This window comes from Vulpes vulpes, chromosome 16 (genome assembly GCF_048418805.1).
Source record: "Vulpes vulpes isolate BD-2025 chromosome 16, VulVul3, whole genome shotgun sequence".
NCBI lineage: Eukaryota > Metazoa > Chordata > Mammalia > Carnivora > Canidae > Vulpes > Vulpes vulpes.
The window spans coordinates 21,343,182-21,363,254 of record NC_132795.1 but is presented as its reverse complement, the minus strand read 5'-3'; the positions used below and the strand labels follow the sequence as shown (position 1 = coordinate 21,363,254).

Sequence of the window (20,073 nt, the reverse complement as noted above, 5' to 3'; positions counted from 1 at the left end):
CTAAATCAAAGTGACTCAGAAAGTCTAAAACTAAAGTAATGAGCAAAAGTGTGCTAGGTAAGTGGAAACAAGAAAGCAGACGTTGTGATCCTGATGTCAAAGTAGAATATAAGACAAAATGCATTAAATGAGGCAAAGAAGAAAATAAAATAAATAAAATAAAATAAATGAGGCAAAGAAGGACATGTTTTAATATCACAATTCACTATGAATATATACCAGTTATGAATTCTATTCACCAGACAACTCAGCGACACATAATGAAGCAAAAATCATAGGGCATGCAAAGAAACACTATAGAAATATGCTAATAGTAGGAAACTTAAATATACTACTTCCAGTACAGATGAAGTAAACATATAAAATAAGAAAGGAAAATAAATAGATATGTAAATAACATAATCAGGAAGGTAGATCTTAGGGGTATATTTATTATACACCCTGAAAATAGAGAATACAATAGTAACAAAGAAGATAAAACATTTCAGAATAAAGTTATCAGGAAATGTGCAAACCTTACACAAGAAAAACTTTAAGGCACTCTTGAAAGATAGAAAAAAGGACTTGAACGAATGAGAAGACATTCCAGAATGTTATAAAGATACTACTCTTCTCTAAGTTAATTTATAAACTTAACAAGTACCAACCAAAATACTAACAAGATTTTTTATGGAGCTAGACAAGTTGATATTAAAATTCACTTGGAAAAATAAACATGCAGAGATAGCCATGAAAACACTGAAAAAGAAAAGTTTATGAGAGGAGACTGGCCCTACCACTCATTAAAATACACTGTAAGTCTGTTTTTTATCTAAGTACTGGTGCATAAATTGACAAAGGAGTGGAATAAAATAGAAATTTACAGAAATAGATCCAAATACATATGGCAATTTAGTATGTGATAAACATGGTATCTCAAATTACTTGGGAAAAGGTGGACATTTTAACAAATGTTGGTGGGACAACTGGTTTGCTATTTGGAGAAAGATAAAATTAAAACCAAGTGTCAAACTATAATCAAGAATAAACTCCAAAAGGACCAGGGATATAAATGTCAAAGATGATATCATATAAGTACTAGAAGAAACCATGTATGATTTTCTCTATAACCTGGAGATAGGAAAAGACTTTCTACGACTTTTCTACTTACTATGACTCAAAATTCAGACATAATAACATATATTGATAAATTTGACTATGTTTAAACATATTTTGAACAAAACAAAGAGAAATTCCTGTAAGACAATTTACACACACACAAACCTTTTTCACATATTTCTCAAAAATAGGAAAACATATTCAAACTCACTTATATATGAAATGCATATTAAATCAACCTTCATGGTATATCTCCAACAATATGAATGTTCTATGCACAAAGTTAGTGATTATAGTATTGTAATTGCAAAATACCAGAAGAAAACTAAATTCCTATACATAGGAGAGTGTGTAGATAAACTATGATACATCCATATAATGGAGTACTATGAAGTTATAGAAAAGAATGAGGTCATTTTCTATGAACTAATGTAGAGTGATTTCCAGGATATTTTAATAAGTGAAAAAAGACAAAAATGCAAGAATTTTGCTCATGTCACTTTTTGTATAAGAAAGAAAGGGAGGAGCGCCTGGGTGGCTCAGTCCATTAAGCAGCTGACTTTGGCTCAGGTCATCATCTCAGGGTCCCAGGATCCGCCCCATAGTCAGGCTCCCTGCTCAGTGGGGAGTCTGCTTCTCACTCTCCCTTTACCCTTACCCCCTGTACATGCAGTCTCTTTCAAACAAATAAATACAATCTTTAAAAAAAAAAAAAGAATGGGAAATGAGAAAACCTACATATATCTAATCAATTGTACAAATAGATGCATAGGAATGAATCATAAACAAAAAAACTATTAAGATTAATTGCCTACAGATGGCTACTGTATTGGCCACTGTATACCTACAAATTTCTGTTGTTTCAAACTGTAAGTGTGTGGTAATTTGTTACAGCAGCAATAGGAAACTAATGCAGGCAGTTTGGAAGTAGGAGAGAGAAAGGAAGAGTGATGCTTTTGAATATATGCATTCAGAAAGTTTTGACTTTTGAAATTAATGTTTCCCATACTAAAATGCATAGGTGAGTATAAACATACATGCATATAAAGATAGGGGAAAAACTAAAACTATATACAAGTAGACATAAGTAAACCTAACCATAACTCAAATGAATATTGTGGTCAGCCACTTTGAATAGAGGCGAGAAAATTCATGAATCTAAGGAACTTTATTTTTTTTAAAGATTTGTTTATTTATTTATTCATAGAGACACACAGAGAGAGAGAGAGGCAGAGACACAGGCAGAGGGAGAAGTGGGCTCCATGCAGGAAGCCTGACATGGGACTCGATCCTGGACCTCCAGGATCACACCCTAGACTGCAGGCGGCACTAAACTGCTGTGCCACCGGGGCTGCCCATCTAAGGAACTTTAGATCAAAGTATGTGACCACATCACCTCAAGCAAAAGATTAAAGCAAGAATAGTAAACAAATCTTCAACTCTAATTAGTCAAGTTTTTACAGAGTTATGGATTAGCAATTCTGAAATTAATTTCTGTGCAGTCTAGGACTGACAAAAAAGTAAATATATTATAGTTGGTAGGAACCAGATTCCTCACTTTTGCTGTGGTTATATACATTGGAAAGGAAAATGGTAGAATGAGTCCTTTTTTTTTTTTTGGCAATGGAAGTATCAGTGCAAATGGATGGTTTTTAAGACAGATAAGGTAATGGATAGAAACAGTAGATGATAAAGATAGAAATATGGATGTTTATGTACATGCAGGTATGTATATATAAAGGCATGTCTATTTTCAAGCTCTGTCTCTTTAGAGAGCCTAATGACACCCCAGTAGCAGTGGGCCCACCAAGTGCCAGATTTTTGGTTTCTAAATCCATTCTGCCCATTTTTTAGTAAAAAGAACAAAACTTCTTGGTGAAACTGCTGATTGATTGCAGGGCTGGGTCTGAGAAAGTACAAAATGAGCCAGAGGTTGGCCTCCAGGAGGCTTGTGTCTCTTCCTCCCCCACACTGCCTCTCTGGCTGCCCTTTCATCTTTCTCCACGTTAATGTTCACCAGGGTTCTGCTTTCTACCCTTCTTGTGCTTCTACACGCCTTCCCCCCGTAACTTAACTCCAGCGGTATCTATTACTGTTCACTGCTGACTCCCAAATCCAAATATCTCTTGGAGTTGCATGTTTTATATCTGTGTGCCTGCTGGACGTTCCCACCTATATATCCCGAGGGGATTTCAAACAGAACTCATTATTGTCCACAACTGCTGTTCCTTTGCATTTGCAATGAGGAGTAGAAGGAATAATGGGTATGTTGAGCACAGGTGTGGATGGAGGTCTTCTGGGACCCTCTCCAGCAGCCTGGGGGATGTTCATGTGGAGGGAACTCTGGAGATGTGGGCTTTGGGGCCCTGCACTCTTGGATGGAGCATGTTAATGTTAGTCTATTAGTAAAGCTAGTGAGCACCACAGCTGAGTTTTCAAGCCCTCCCCAAGCTTCCAGTTTATATGGTTCAGATTTTATCATAGGAAATCTTTTTTTTTTAGATTTTATTTATTTATTCATAAGAGACAGAGAGAGAGAGAGAGAGAGAGAGGCAGAGACACAGGCAGAGAGAGAAGCAGGCTCCATGCAGGGAGCCCGATGTGGGACTCGATCCCGGGACTCCAGGATCACGCCTCGGACCGAAGGCAGGTGCGAAACCACTGAGCCTCCCAGGGATCCCCTTATCACAGGAAATCTTGAGTAAAAAAGATGTTCAAACCTTTTTGGAAAAACCTGTGGAGGCCCAAGATAGAGATTGGGAAGTAGACCCAACCCCAGTTTCTCAATATAGCCCAGCATGGGGACCAGGGAGGAGGCAGTGAAAGAGCCCTCGTAAGACCTGCTGGAGATCATCCAGCCAGCCAGCCAGTTAGATGAGACCCTTGGGTATTTTATCCCTCCCCCAGAGAAACCTGCCTGCCACACGTACTTACACCTACATCAGAAATAAGAATGCTTAGTGCTCCTGTTACATATTCCCTACCCCTGCCTGAACCAGAGAAACAGTGTTGAATCATCTTAAGTCTCTACTTGCCATAATGTATGGGAATGGATTGTTTGCTTGTCTTCCTTATCCCTTAGGAAAAGAGGATTTGCCTCATCCACCATCACTCCTGGCATAATGCCAGGTGCAAAAGGGACGTAAGAAAAGTTAATCAAAGAAAAGAGGTGGCTGGTAAGCAGGTAACACAAGTAGGCTTGCATGATGAATGCCATGCCTTGAAACTGAAGTAACAGAATGGTCGCGGCCAGACTGCCTGGGTTCAAATGCCATCTATACCACATACTAAACTTTGCAGAAGTTACTTAAATTTTTGTGTCTCCATTTCCTCAAGGAAACGGAACAAGGAAACAATAGTATAACAAGGAAATAATAGTATCTACCACATAGGATCACTGTGAGGATTAAAAAGCATATAAAGGTCTTGACACAGTGCCTAGGACATAGTAAATGCTTGATACATGTTGTCTGTTATGATTATTACCTATCCCTAACCTGGCACAGCAGGAAGTCTTTTCAGTAAAGAAAACAGAAATAATTATTGTAATACAGTAACATAAAATACTGAAATGAACCTTTGTCATTCTTTTGGCTGCCCAGCTCAAAAGCCCTTCCTGAGACTAGATGGAAGGCAGAGATGGCCTCTCACTAAGAAACTACAAAAACCATCCCCAGGCTGAATGTTCAGGACTCCCTTCCAGCTAGAGTTTGTAGCATATGATCCAGGCTTGACCCGTCAGACACACGCAACTCAGGCCTAGCACCCGGAGCTAGTGGTGCCAGACAGAAGGGATGGAGAACTTGTAGCAGTCTTGCCCACTTTCTCCAGAGGTAGCAGCAGTGGCCATCCCAGTGGTAGCATGCAGAGCCGCCGATGGCTATGTAAGATCCGCAGTATCCTCACAAGACTGCGGCTGGCTCTGTTGCCAAGGTCCTCTTGTTCCTGTTTTCAAGCTCACATCTCTGTCCTCTCCAGAAGTGCTTTAAACCACCCACTGTTCTTTTCTGCTTTCTGCCAGCCTTAGTTTTTCTTGGTGTAATTCAACCTGCCAGATTGATATAGATGATCAGATCAGATGGTTTAATAAAATGTAAGTCCGCTATTTCTACTTTGTTTTATTTGTTTATTGATTTGCAGTGTGTCTTCTACTCAGCTCCTGTTGAGGGTCTGTTTTTCTAGATGATTTTGTGGTGTGGGGGTGTGAGTGAGAACAATCAAATTTTAATTGACTGGAACCTACCCTTGGAGAAAATCAGAAGACTAATGAGTGTAGGAATAAAGGAAAATGGAGGGTGAGAAGCAAAATCCACAAAATGGAGTGCCTTGTGCAGGAGAGTATCGTAACAGAACTGAGACTGCATTTAATTTAACTGGTTTGCTTTATAGATAAGGAGCCCAAAACAAAGAACACACAGCTAAAGTATGTTCAAGATAAAACCAACTCTATCTTCACACTCTTAGTCCAGGGCTCCTGCCTCTATCCATTCTAAGAGGCAAGTGACCTAAAAGCAAGCTCAGATCAGGTTATATTCAGTTCAATTAATTATACCTTTTAAGTTTATGGTTGCTTATGAAAAGAATTTACACTATCAAGACCTTTTTACAATTTACAAAGCACTGATTAAATTCTCTCAACTACTCTGAAATAAGATAATCATCACTTTTTAAAACAAGGTGTTGGGGGGCAGCCTGGGTGGCTCAGCGGTTTAGCACCACCTTCGGCCCAGGGCGTGATCCTGGAGACCTGGGATCGAGTCTCACGTCAGGCTCCCTGCATGGAGCCTGCTTCTCCCTCTGCCTGTCTCTGCCTTTCTCTCTCTCTCTCTTTCCCTCTGTCTCTCATGAATAAATAAATAAAATCTTTTAAAAATAATAATAAAAAATAAAACAAGGTGTGGTATTTATGTCTTGAAAAAGTTTGTAACATTTCTTTTATCTGTGGCTGCGCCCCCTTTTCTATTTCTTTTGGTGTTGAAGTTGTAGCTACAAAATAAGTCAAGAGGAAAGCAGTATTAGCGTATTTGAACAAAATGGTCTGCTGGTTGGAACCATCATAAAAATATACTGGATGTTGTTATTAACCTCCATATTACAAATGAAGAAGCAGAAGCGCGACGAGATTATATGACTAGGCCAAGATTAAATAAACACTAAATGGCAGAGCCATGACATGGTTCATTTAAAAAACATATTAACATATATTGAGCATTTAATGTGTCAGACTGGATAAACAAGATATAGTGGTAGTTAATCCCTAGATAAACCAGAAATTTCTGTAACCAGCATATTACATTCTAAACCACTTTTATGGAAGTTTTTTACTGAACCATAAACTAATGTTAGCAGCTGGCCAATCAATAAATACTCTTCTACTTACACAAGATTCATGTAGCCAGATCTCTTTGGTCACAGACTATGAAATATATTATACTAAAAAGGTCTAACTCAGAATCATACTTTACATGATTTCTAGATTCTCTAAAGTAAAATGGAAATTTGTGATTCTCAGATGTCCCCCCAAATGAACAAAACATTGACAAGAATATGAAGTTGACTATATCACTGTTTATAACCAATCATTAAGATCTAGATTTAAAAAGCTATTTTCAACTTCAGTTTTTTCACTCTAATGTCATACAAAGAGGGAATTTTATTGTCAGTATAGTTTTTCCAAGTGTTTCCACAGATTATGAAAGTCACTCGTCAGAGGAAAACTAAGCTAATGTACTTGGACATAAAGAGAATAATATATTTTTTAATGTAGTTGCAAATAACGAAAAACTTTCCCTTTCGACGTTTCATAATGCAGTATTTATTTTCTTCGGGTGATTGATTCCTTTGACCTGGCGTTGTAGGTTTTCACCATTTAACCAGTCCAGGAGCCAGCAGACCTGCCCTTTTTCACTGACGCTATACCAGATGCTCCCAGATCAATGACAGGAGGGGAAACACTTTATTTTTTCACAATTAAGATAAGAGTTGTAGATTAATACACAGTGATCATGCATGGGAAGGAGATACACACTTTTATTGACTGTAAAATGGAATTTAAAGGAAGGTTTGTGTTACTTGTTGAGTTGAAATAAATCCTTTATACTGGGGGAAAAAAAATCTCGTACATCTAGCTGAGCCAAACCATTTGTATTAAGACCTAAATACTGAGACCCAAGGTTTTAAAAAAAAAAAATTTTTTTTTTCATTGCTGCTTTTCCTTGAGCAAGTTGAAAGAAAAATGGGGCGTGCTTTTAAGTGAAAACTAAAGGTCCTGGCATCATAATGCAAAGATGACTGCCACGCCTTCCGGACATCTAATAGGGGTGTGTCTGTTAAAGGGACGTTTCCTTTGGGTTCAACGCATCAGCAGGCGCTACAGGGCAACCTGCCTGGAGCCGTCCTCGGGTCCCGCGTTGCCCCAGGCTCTCCTGGCCACGCCCGCCCTGTCGCTCAACTCGCGGTCCCGCCCCCTTCCCCCTCCCACTTCCTGGTAACCGCGCTCCTTTGCGCGGCCTCCTGGGCATCTGATTGGTCGGCGTGGTAACCGCCAACGGCTGCGGGGTTTAAACCGAGCGCTCGCCGCGGGCGCCGCGCCTCAGGAGGTGGGTGCTCGTCGCCCCCGTGCTGAAAGTGGGTAAGTGCGGGGCGCTTGGCGCGGCCCGGCTGTGGGGGGAGACCCGTGCCTTTCCCGGCCGGACCCCCGGCCCTGCTCGCCAGTCTCCGGTCCGGCGGGCCCCGCGCGGCCCGTGGTCCCGCCCACCGTCCGCCCGCCCTCCGCCCTCGGATCGCTCCGAGGGCCTCTCCCCGACTCCCTGGCTTGGACGTGAGTGGCGGCCTCTCGTCCCTTGGCGCCCGGCTCGCGACGGGGACGGGGACGGGGACGAGCGGCCAGTTAGGTCAGCTTCCTGAAAGAAGGGGCTTCCGTCAGCGCCCTGATTTTTAAGAACATTTTCTACCTCATCATTGTGAGCACTCGCTCAGTCACTGCTGGGTGAACGTTAGAGACTGCTTACCCCAAGTTCTTTCCTCTCTTTCTTTTTAAGATTTTATTTACTTATTCATGAGAGACACAGGCTGAGGGAGAGGCAGGCCCCCCAAGGGAGACCTGACGTGGGACTCGATCCCGGGGCTCCAGGATCAGGCTCTGGGCGGAAGGCGGCGCTGAACCGTTGAGCCACCCGGGCTGCCCTCCCTCATTTTTTTTTTTTTAAAGATTTTATTTATTCATGAGAGACACAAAGAGAGAGAGAGGCAGAGGGAGAAGCAGGCTCCCTGCAGGGAGCCCGACGTGGGACTGGATCTCGCGACCCCGGGGTCACGCCCTGAGGCGGAGGCAGGTAGATGCCCAACCGTCGAGCCACCCAGGCGCCCCGGCTTACGCAAGTTCTTGGGGGAGCCCTCTCCGTTAGGCTCTCTACTGCCAGGAAGGTCGGCTCAAGGCGAACGGGTGATGGAAGACTGGGAAACTTAGAACTTGCGCTGGGTCTCCATGGGCAGGTAGGGTTTCGGGAGGGAATAGGAACGACAGTTTCTCTACCTGACGGATCCGATTCAGGAGAACCGAATTTGGAGCTTAGTATTTCTGATGTAGAGTTAGCCGGGATGATGGAGACCTGAGCTGCAGAACAAATAATAAAGAAGGCCTGTTAGCGAGGGCTGTATGCCTAGTCCTTCGGCAGCCCCGGTGGCTCAGCCGTTGGGCCTCATCCTGGAGACCCGGGATCCGGTCCCACGGCGGGCTCCCTGCATGGAGCCTGCTTCTCCCTCTGCCTGTGTCTCTGCCTCTCTCACTCTCTCTGTCTCTCGTGAATAAATAAATAAAATCTTTTAAAAAAATACATGCCTAGTCCTGTACTAGACTCTGTTAGTACATTGTTGGTTTGTTTAATCCTTACAAGGAGATGCTCTTACTATTACTTTGTAAGTCTGAAAGTTGAGACTTAGAGATGTTAAGATAACATAGCTATGAAATGTTAAAACTGGGATTCCCAACACAATCTCAACCGCTGTTCATAACGCCTCACTTTTGATGTTAGTCCCCCATGAATGGTACTCCAGTGGTCTGCCTAGGTTCCTTAAGTGTTACTTGTGGGGCTGTTAATGTGCAGGGTGACAGGGCAGTGTTAAAAGGAACACTGATTTTCTGGCTTGAGCATTTGGGTGGATGATTGCTAGTGCCATTTATTAAGTTAGGAAACTAAGAACCAACTTATGGGGAGGACAATTCAGTAAAATGAGATTTGATCTTTCAGACTGGATTTTTTTTTTGGGAGACACACAAGATTTCTATGTTAGTATCTCTTCAGAGGTGTGAGATGCAACCATTTGTTGGGAGTTTCTGTATGTGCCTGTCTTCTATCTATGGAATATGTGATCTTTGATTTTACTTTTTTTTTCTTTTTGGCAAAACTTTTATTTATTTTTTATTTATTTTATTTTTTAAGATTTTGTTTATTTATTTATGAGGGGCACAGAGACAGAGAGGCAGAGACACAGGCAGAAGGAGAAGCAGGCTCCATACAGGGAACCCAACATGGGACTCCAGGATCATGCCCTGCGCTGAAGGTGGCGCTAAACCGCTGGGCCACCAGGCCTGCCCTTGGCAAAACTTTTAGAAGAAACATTGAGCCTTAGCATTGTAAGGTTTCTAGTTAAACTGCCCCATTGCCAAAAATTCTTCTAAAACTGTCTTCTCATTATTTGCTTGACATCTCCCTATCTTCTGCTCAACATTTGCAAAGGAGACTCATTCCAGTATTGGTCAGTTTTTAGTATTCATTTATTCATGGTTTTACAAATGTTTATCCAGTAGCTACTATATGCCAGGCACTCTTGACACACTTAGGGACAGTAGCAAACAAACCTGACAAAAATCCATGCCCTTATGAAACACATTTTAGTAGGAGAAGACAGAATAAAATAAGGAAATTATGTGATCTTAGATCAGCCAATGATGAAAAATACAGGAAGTGAAATAGGGTCGGGTGTGCAATTTTAAATAGTTTGGTCTGTAAAGGCTAAGAAAGTAACATTTGAGTAGACTTGAAGCCACTGAGTAAGTAAACTAATTATTTGGAGGAAGAGTTGAAACAAAGGGGCGAAAAAAGGAATATAAAGTTTCTGTAGTGGGAGTATGCTAAGGTAGCTAGTGTGGCTGGAGCTTAGTGAGAAAAGGAAAAGAATGGTGAAGAGGTCAGATAGGTACTGGATTGGGAATGGGGAAGGGGAGAAGTGTCAAATGGCATAGTACCTTACAGGCCATTATGACTACTCCAATGAGATGGAAAACCACTGGAGTGCTTCTAACAGAGGAGTGACATGAATTTTCATAAGGTTTAAAGGGATCATTTTGGTTACTAGATTGAGAATAGATAGTAGGGAAGAATGTGGAAATGGACACCATTTAGGTAGTTATAAAAATAACGTACATGAGAGGCAATGGCAACTTGAGTGATTAGGTGGCCCTAATGGGACATGTGAAAGTTGGGCCAGCATGACTAGTGGCAACTTGAGTGATTAGGTGGCCCTAATGGGACATGTGAAAGTTGGGCCAGCATGACTAGTGGTAGAGTGGATGTAGGATATGAGAGAAAGTGTTCCAAGCTGAGCAAGTGGAAGGGTGGATTTACTATTAAATGAGATAGAGAAGACCCAGTGGAGCAGGTTTGGGTGGGGTAAGTTTAGGACATGTTAAGTTTGAGATACGTATTAGACATCCAAGTTAGAGATGAGGAGTAGGCAGTTGGATAAATAAGTCTGCAGTTGATTTGGTTATAAATTTGCAGGTCATTGGCATTTAGATTTAAAGGCCAGAACAGTAGAGGATACCCTCACAGGAGTATATTTACATAGAAAATGATGAGACCTAAGGATTGAGATCTGATGTACTCCATTGGTAAAAGGTTAGGGAGATACAGAATAATCAGCAGAAGAGACTTAGAAGAAGTGGTCAGTGAGGCAGAAAAAAACCCAGCAGAATGTGGTATTTTGCAAACCCACTAAAGGTATTTCAGAGAGAATGACATGATGTCATATACCATGATTAAATTCATAGATTAATTGAGAACTGGATCTTGACTACTGTATCTGACTTAGTAACATTGCAGTTTAGTATCTTTAATGATCAATTAATGTTGGTGAGAGCAACAACTTGATTAGAGTAGATCAAGAGGGAATAGGTCCTCCTATGTATTGGAGACAGCAAGTGTGGACAAGTCTTTAAAGGAGTTTTGCTATTAAGAAAAACAGAGATAGGGTAAAAGCATTCAATCATCAAGAGATCACTGGCATCTTCTTAAGTTTTCCATTTTCATGCATTTACACATGCCATTCCTTCTTCCTGGAATACCCTTTCTAACCTTGATGCCTGACAAATTCTTTGTTTTTAAGACTTATTTATTCACTTAAAAAATATGTATTGTGTTCATATTATTTGTCAGGCACTAGTCTGTGAGCTGGGAAATACGTCAGTGAATAAAACAAAAAAATCCATGACTTTCTAGAACTTTCTAGTTGGTAGGAAATTAGTAAATTCTGTAGTATATTAGAGATTTAGATGCTATGGGAAAAAAATAGAGACGGGTAAGAGTAATCAGACATGCTAAGGGAAGGAGCTGCAGTTTTGAAAGGCCTCACTTAGAAAAACAAAGACTTGGAGGAGAGTGAATTTGCCATTTTTGTATGTGGAGGAAGAGCTTTCTTGGTAGAGAGAATGACCAATAGAAAGGAAAGGACCTGAAGCTGAAGAATGGCTGCCGTCTGCCAAGCAGTTAGAGCTTGGTGGCCAGTGTGGTCTGGAAGGAATGGGCTGGGAGACAAAAGGAAAAATTCAAACTGGAGAAATGGGAAGAAGAGCAGATGATGGAGGGACTTGACCATTGAAGGACTTCAGTGTTTATTCTGAGAGAAATGGGGAACCATTGGAGACTTTTAGATTGTGTAGACTAATAAATACACTGTAGTGAGGGCAGCGGTGGAAGCAGAAGTATAAGAGGCTATTAAAATAATTCAAGTAAAGTGTATCAGCACCTTGGTCTAGGCTGATAGTAGTAGAGATAACTGAGAAGCAGTCAGATTCTAATGTATTGTGAAGGTTGATTGGGATATGAGAGATTTTTGGCCAGAGCAATTAGAAGGATGGAGTTGCCATGAACTGAAATAGAGAGGGCTCTGAGTGAAGCAGGTTTGGGCAGAGTAAGTTTGCTATGCCCTGTTTTAGTTACTCAAATAGTGCTACTTAGTGTATGGACACTAATGGAGAGCATTTGGAAGCCTAACTTGATAGAATCCAGGACAGTCTTCCCATCACAAGATCCTCAACGTAAACATATCTGTAAAGACGCTTTTTCTACATGAGGTTTAGAATGATGGGGATTGGGACCTGATATCTTTGGGGTATCATTTTTTAGCCTACTATGGAGCTGGAGAAGGATTAGGATGAGGGAGATGAGGGTGACTTGGGGGTCCGGAGGTTCTGTGATTGATATAAAGAGGAGAGTGAGATTAGTCCTGTGGACTTAGGCAGGTAGTGGAAAGAGGCTGAATATTAGGAGTTAGGTAGCACAGGTTTCTCTGAAATGGAAGCAAGGAGGCTTGGGGAGGGGATAGGAGTTTACAGAGGTTGGTCTTGTCTAAGTACATAGCTTAGCATCAACTGTACCTTCTCAATAAAACCCTTCTGGTTCTTTTCCTCTGCCCAGGCAGATTTAATTACTTTTATGCATTGTGTATTATATCAGTTATTCTTGTCCGAGTATGATGTGATTATCTTCTTCTTTCCACTATTAGACTTTAAAGTCTAATAGTTTAAAGTCTAATAGTTTAAAGTCTAATAGACCTTAACTCAAATGGACAAATAGACATGTTCAAGATCTCCTGCTTATTCCTCCAAATTAGCTAGTCCCCAATCCCATAAGATTGGGTTTATCTGTTCTGTGCATTCTCTAAGGTTACACTTCTTACAATGTATCAAAATAGGATCTGTACCCACATTGAACTCTGCATTCCATGACTATGCATTCCTGTACGACCATATTTCTGTTTTCTGTCCCCAGTGCCTAACCTAGCTCCTGATACATAGATATAATAATATAGGTTTGAATGAAAAAACAGTCCTTCCCTTTTTTGGATACTACTTTAAACCACTTTTGACTAAATGCATACTTTCAGATTTAGACAAAGTGTTTTTACAAATACTATCAGTTATCCCTTTTTCTTTTATTAATCAATACTCTGATTTCTTTCTTTTTTTAATTTTACTTTAGTGATGGAGCACCCAGTGATGGACACTGGCTCACTTTATACTTCTGGAATTAACAGACGTGGGAAGGACAAAAGAATTTCAAAGACTGGGAAGTTGAATGTTTCTCTTGCTTCAAAAATCAAAACAAAAATCCTAAGTAAGTACCATTAGTTTTAAAGTATGCTCACATTTTTACTTTCCCCTGGAGAATTGATATAATGTTTGGTCCTTTATTTTATCGAGTATGGAAATTATTAAAAAGATTATTTTTGTTAATTGATGTTTTGTCCATTCAATCTTTCCTGTCTCCTTCAACTCCTGTTAATTGAGGGGTTATGATGATTTACCCTCAGTGCTGACAGTAGAATTTTCAGCAGTAAGGCTGACGTAGCCTAAGGCAGCTACCTCCTACACAACAAAGAAAATACCATGTGATGTTGCTGGAAAAGAGCTTAAAAAAAAGTGACCTTGTTCTAGCATGCTGTAGCAATAAGATGATGGGTAATCTAGATGTGGTGGGCCCAGATAGAGTGTTGTAGTGAATGATTTTTGTATAGCTAAAGCTCATGAGGGTACTAAGCATTTGGAGATAGGGTTTCATGGATTCTGGAATTAAGGTTTCAGAAGTAGGGGAAAAAAGAAGTAGGAAAAACTGCCAAGATAAATTCTCATCACTTCTGAAAATGATCTCCGTGGTTTGTAACCCAGAGTAGGAAAAGTTTCCAGCTGATATAGCACCTGTGAAGGGTGACTGTGTGTGCCCTGTGAAATTGCTAACATCCTGCGTATCTTTTCTTTTTTAAAGATTTTATTTATTTATTCATGAGAGAGGCAGAGACACAGGCAGAGGGAGAAGCAGGCTCCATGCAAGGAGCCCGACATGGGACTCGACTGGGTCTCCAGGATTAGGCCCTGGGCCGAAGGCAGCACTAAACCACTGAGCCACCCGGGCTGCCCACATTACTGATTTAAATTATATTTACATAGTGCTTGTAAAGGGAAGGGGTCAAGTTTAGGTTGCAGTAAATGCCTAGAGATAAGAGTTGAATATTTAGAATAGAGATAGAAGATCCCACAGGGTTTAGATGATCTGTCCAACCCTAGAGTAAGTATGCTCCCTTTCACTCAAGATTTTGAAAAATGGACTTTGAGAGCATTAACTGATTTGTTCAGTTCTGGAGCCACAGAAACTGGCTTTAAAATTTTGACAGATTGGCTACCCTAATACCTACTCCAGTTAGAGCTTTAGAATCAGCTTCTCCATTCTACCTCCTAGTCAAAGTAGGAAGGAAAGTAGGGCAACAGGTAGCAAACTGAGTTTTGTGACTGGTATAATTATCTAGCATACTGTGTCTATCCTAGATGTCTTTATCCCTGACTCCGTATTTACAACATTCTGCATTCCTCACAGCTCTTTTATTCTTCTTCTGTCTAGCTTTTATTTCTGTGGATCCAAGCTCGATACATTTTTTTCAAAACTACATCTAGACTGTCATTCTATTGTTTACCAACCCTAGTTAAAACTTGTATTTTACCTAAAATAGTTTCATTAAGGATATAAAAACTATGAAGATGTAAGTTCAATATTAACTTCTAAAATTTTTTTACAGACAATTCTTCTATTTTCAAAATTTCTTTAAAGCACAACAACAGAGCATTAGCTCAGGCTCTTAGTAGAGAGAAAGAGAATTATCGAAGAATTACAACTGAAAAGATGCTATTGCAAAAAGAAGTAGAGAAACTGAATTTTGAGAACGCATTTCTTCGCCTAAAACTAAATAATTTGGTATGGAAACTATATTGTGTTTGAATTCTAAATTATAGAATAATTATTAACTATATTATTATAGAAGCTCTAAAAATTTTTTCAAATCTCAAATTATTGTAAAAAACTATTGAAAGTATGCCATATTAATTGACAGACTCTTAATGGGTAATAAAACAGATATTGTAAGTCTACATTCTGAATGGGCACTTAGGGCTCTGCAAACCAGTATAATATGATCGACATTTGATTGTTTATCATTAGCCAATCTTGATGCATTAATACATTTTAAAAGGATGGGCATAATTCTTCCAATGAAAGGAGGGGAATTCCCAGAGTGTTTGTATTTTTTTTTTTAACCCTAGCATTCCCTTGGCTACACACAAAATAGAGTGAAGATTGTAGTAGTTGCTTTCCCTTCCAATTTCCATCTCTGTCCACAGAATGGTCAGCTAGGCCGCAACCATAGATCTAACTCTGAAATGCAGAAATTAATTTAAAATGGAAAAATTGATCTCTTCCTGAGTGTTAAATTGCCTGACAAACTATGTTTACTTGCCATGGGATGTATTATTATTGGAAGATAGAGGAATGTTTATAAGAAAATTTAAAATTGAGAGCTCAAAAGCAGTTAAGGAATGTGTGTGTCTTTTAGCTTAGCATGATCTTTTAGCTTAGCATGATCTCAGTTATTTTCTAAGTCTTCTCAGCTGATGATATCCATAATTGTATGATACAATAAACCCTGAATCTTAATTAAGAGAGGTCTTTATTTTACACATACAGAATAAGAAGCTTATAGAAATAGAAGCACTCATGAACAATAGCTTGATAACTGCAATTGAAATGAGCACTCTTTCTGAGGTAAGAGTTTATGTGTAAGTAGTAGTATTTTTTAAGCATTACTTAGGATAATTGAGATTCAGTGGCATCAAGGTTGGAGATTCATATTTTAAGCTTTGTGTGAAGAAATGTTGATAGTTCAATTTTAACTGGCTAACAGCATATTATCATTTGGTATACTTGGTTATTAAAACTTTTATATAAAAATTAGGTTTTGATTAGAAGTAACACAGGATTAGATGGTTCAGTGGAACATAATGGCCCCCAAACTTAAAAAAGTAGAAGACATTCATAGAATGTATTCATAGTATTTCAAATTAGGAAATAATTTGTATTATTAAAAAAAGGATGAGCACAATTGAAAACTATTTGGGGAAAAAATAGAGGCAGTTCCTACTATACAGCAATCTCTAAAATAAATTCTAAATGGATATTTTTTTTTTAAGATTTTATTTATTTATTCGTGGGAGACACAGAAAGACCTAGGAAGGAGAAGCAGGCTCCCTGCTGGAGCATGATGCTGGACTTGATCCCAGAACCCCTGGATCATGACCTGAACCAAAGGCAGATGCTCAACCACTGAGCCACCCAGACATCCCAAATTCTAGATGGATTTAAATAAAAAAAGGGAATCTTATAAAGTACAAAGAAATTACAAATAAATTCATGTTAGATATGAAAGACTTTTATTTTTTAAGATTTTATTTATTTATTTATTTATTTGACAGAGAAAGATTGTTCCAAGAGAGCCAAGCAGGGGGAGCAGCAGAGGGAGAGGGAAAAGCAGGGAGCCTAACACAGGGCTCAGTTCCAGGACCTGGGGATCATGACCAGAGCTGAAGGCATATGCTTAACCGACTGAACCACCTAGGCACCCAGGAGAGGCCTTCCTTTACCCAGAAACAAACATAGAAAGATAGAAGCTTTATAGGAAACTATTGATGGATTTTCTCAAAAGAGATTTTAGAAGGCTAAAAATATAAATTAAAGGCCAATGGCAGACTGGGAAAAATTAAGCATATAGCAGATAAAGTATATATAACTTTAAATAAATATATATAAAATATGCACACAACACACATAATTTTTTTTTTCTTTTTGAGATTTTGTTTATTTAGTTGAGAGAGTGAGCGCGAGAGAGCAGGAGCAAGGGGGCGGGGGGGGCAAAGGGAGAGGGAGAAGCAGACTCCCTACTGAGTAGGGAGCCTGATGTGGGCTCTATCCCAGGACCCCAGGACCTCAGGATCATGACCTAAACAGAAGACAGACACTCAACTGACTAAGCCACCCAGGTGCCCCAAAGCATTAATAAATATTAATATTAATATTAATATCTCTTATAATCTATTATGAGGAAAATCAAATCACTAGAAAAATCAGGAAGGGAAAAGGGCCAAATATTAGTGAAATTAAATCAGTTATCTAAATAGGGAAAATAATTGCTATGAATTAATAATGAGAAGACAAAATATACATAATAAACCTGAAGAAAGGTTAGTAAAGTCTCAATTTAGGTAAATTTCTTGATAGATTCTGGAGGCACTTGAGTGCTTTAGAGGACAGCTTTTACTTTATTTATTTTCTTTAAAGATTTTATTTATTTATTCACGAGAGACAGAGAGAGAGAGAGAGAGAATGAGGCAGAGACATAGGCAGAAGGAGAAGCAGGCTCCATGCAGGGAGCCGGATGTGGGACTCGATCCCCAGTCTCCAGGATCAGGCCCTGGGCTAAAGGCAGCACTAAACCGCTGAGCCACCCGGGCTGCCCAGAGGGCAGCTTTTAAATGAGTTTGCCCGTAGTATTTCGATCCCAGCTCTGTTACTTCCTGGTCCTGTGATCTTGGCCTTTAGCTATCTGAACCTTAGTGTCCTCTTCTGCATGATGAGGATAATAGTAGTATACCTAACGAAGAATTAGTGTAATGTTAAATGTGGCTAGCATGTGTCCTGGCAATAGGAAGAGTGTAATAAATATTAGGTGTCATTACTTTTTTAATTATTGTGTGTGTATCTTCCTGTTTTTTTTCTAAATTTCCTGCAAATCTCTTCTTTTAAAAACTTATAAAAGTCCTTCTTAAGGCTCCTAATGCATAGTCTTTTTTTTTTTTTATTTTTTATTTTTTTATTTTTTTTTTTATTTATGATAGTCACAGAGAGAGAGAGAGAGAGGCAGAGACACAGGCAGAGGGAGAAGCAGGCTCCATGCACCGGGAGCCCGACGTGGGATTCGATCCCGGGTCTCCAGGATCGCGCCCTGGGCCAAAGGCAGGCGCCAAACCGCTGCGCCACCCAGGGATCCCTGCATAGTCTTTATAGTTAGAAGATAGGAACTCTTTCAACCTATATGATCAGTGTTTAGCTCCTTTGAGAGTTTTATAAAAGCTAACCAAAGAGTGTGTACTATCACCAAACTTAATCCACATTTGGATAAAGAAAGGATTTGTATAAATGTTCCTGTAGAAGAATATCCACAGGTTGTATATTTACTAGTGTTATTATAAATTTGATGTCAGTACAACCGGTGAGCAGAGATAGGCCTTATACATTTAGTACCCTCTAAGGAGAAGAGATGCTTTTCACTGAGTGGGTGGGTAGGGAAAGTCAGGGAGGGGGTCTGTTTTGCTGATCAGCTTGCAGGGCTGAATCAAATTGCCCTGAATAAGTTACTAAGACTAGAATCAGACATAGCAGTGGGGAGTGTAGAGTTAGTACAAGAATTGACTTGGAGAGTAAGAGAAAGAAGTTAATTAATTAGTGAGTTATGTGATATAAAGCTCCTTCCTCCCACTGGTTCTTTAAAAAAAAATCTTTAATAAAGTCAACATAATTGCCAGATGCTTTTTGTGTTCTCTTTGGAGTGCTCGAAGAGGGCTGAGATCAGCATCTGGATTTAGGAGAAGTAAAGGAGAGTAAACGCAGAAGCTGGAAGATGAAAGGACAGCATACAACTTTGTTGTCTACTTTCTTAGACTTACTGTTTAACAGACTAACTTGCACATCAGGTTTTGAGATTTGAATTCCTTTTCTTTTTAGTTGAAGGAGAGGATGTTAGGATGTCTACATTAGAATGTAGACATTCTAATAGAACAATATATAGCCAAGTATAGAATGAAGGCTTATATATGCTTCTGTTCTGCTTGTAGCTGCTTTCTTCTTTCTCATTTTATCTCCTCATACTCATACAGGGAACTGCTTTGTTTCTTTGTATTAAAACAAAAACATAAATATTTTCTTAATTTTCTTTTTTACGCAAAAGATAATATACTATCTCTAATTGTTCTATACCTTGCTTTTTTTAATGTGACATATCTTGAAGATCTCTCCATATGATTACAAGGAGTGCTTCCTCATTCTTTTATAGTGCTCCTTAAGATAGATCTAGAATGGACTTCTAAACTATTTAACTAGACTCTGGGTTGGACACTTGGGTTGTCTTTTGCTGTCTTTGGCTTGACATTAATGTAGAATGCCTTTTGCTCTTGCATTGTTAGTTTTTTCCCTCCCTTCTGGATTATTCCCATGCAAAAATGTTGTCTCCTAGCTCCCATCTTTAAAAAAAAAAAAGAAACCTCTTACTCAGATAAATCCCCTACCCCTAGCTACTCTCTCATTTTTTTCCTTTATAACAAAACTCTTTGAGAGAATTGTTCACACTGTCTCTGGTTTCTCTTGAACCCACACTAATTGGGGTTTTACCACCATTCCACTTAAAGTGCTCTTCTGCAAATTGATCTCTGTATCCAAAACCTAGATATTTCTTGGTCCTTATGCTGGCCTACACGTGACTTTTACAATACTACACTCTCCTAAGTTTCTTTTCACCTTTCTGATTCTTTTTTAGTCTGTTTGCTGGTTCCTCTTTATTTTGGGTACCCCAGAACTCAGTTCTTGGACTTCTTTCTCTCTTCTATTTACACTTGTTCCCTAAATGATTCATTCATTCTCATGGATTTAATTATTGTTAAATACCCATGACTCTCAAATTTATACTTGTAGCCTGGCGATCTCCTCTGAATTCCAGAGAACACCCAGCCAACTACCTATTTGGCATTTCTCTTTGGATGTCTGAGAGGCATCTTAAATTTTACATTTGCCACCAAACCAGGTCCTTTTGGGTTCTTCATCTCAG

General features: G+C 39.5%; 1 protein-coding gene across 9 annotated transcripts in view; it reads left to right on the top strand.

Annotated features, from left to right (window-relative positions):
• SGO2 (shugoshin 2) overlaps nucleotides 1-20,073 on the top strand; it is a 57,020-nt gene that overhangs the window by 7,585 nt on the left and 29,362 nt on the right. The window contains exons 1-4 of one of the 9 annotated variants that reach the window (XM_072742815.1): nucleotides 7,606-7,729; nucleotides 13,359-13,493; nucleotides 14,947-15,122; nucleotides 15,888-15,965. In XM_072742815.1, the coding sequence (XP_072598916.1) occupies nucleotides 13,361-13,493; nucleotides 14,947-15,122; nucleotides 15,888-15,965 (387 nt within the window). In that variant the 5' untranslated portion in view covers nucleotides 7,606-7,729; nucleotides 13,359-13,360. Of the gene's footprint in view, nucleotides 1-7,605; nucleotides 7,730-7,867; nucleotides 8,433-8,462; nucleotides 8,593-13,358; nucleotides 13,494-14,946; nucleotides 15,123-15,887; nucleotides 15,966-20,073 lie in introns of those variants that run through there. The other 8 variants (XM_072742816.1, XM_072742819.1, XM_072742817.1 and 5 more) reach the window with 8 other exon arrangements.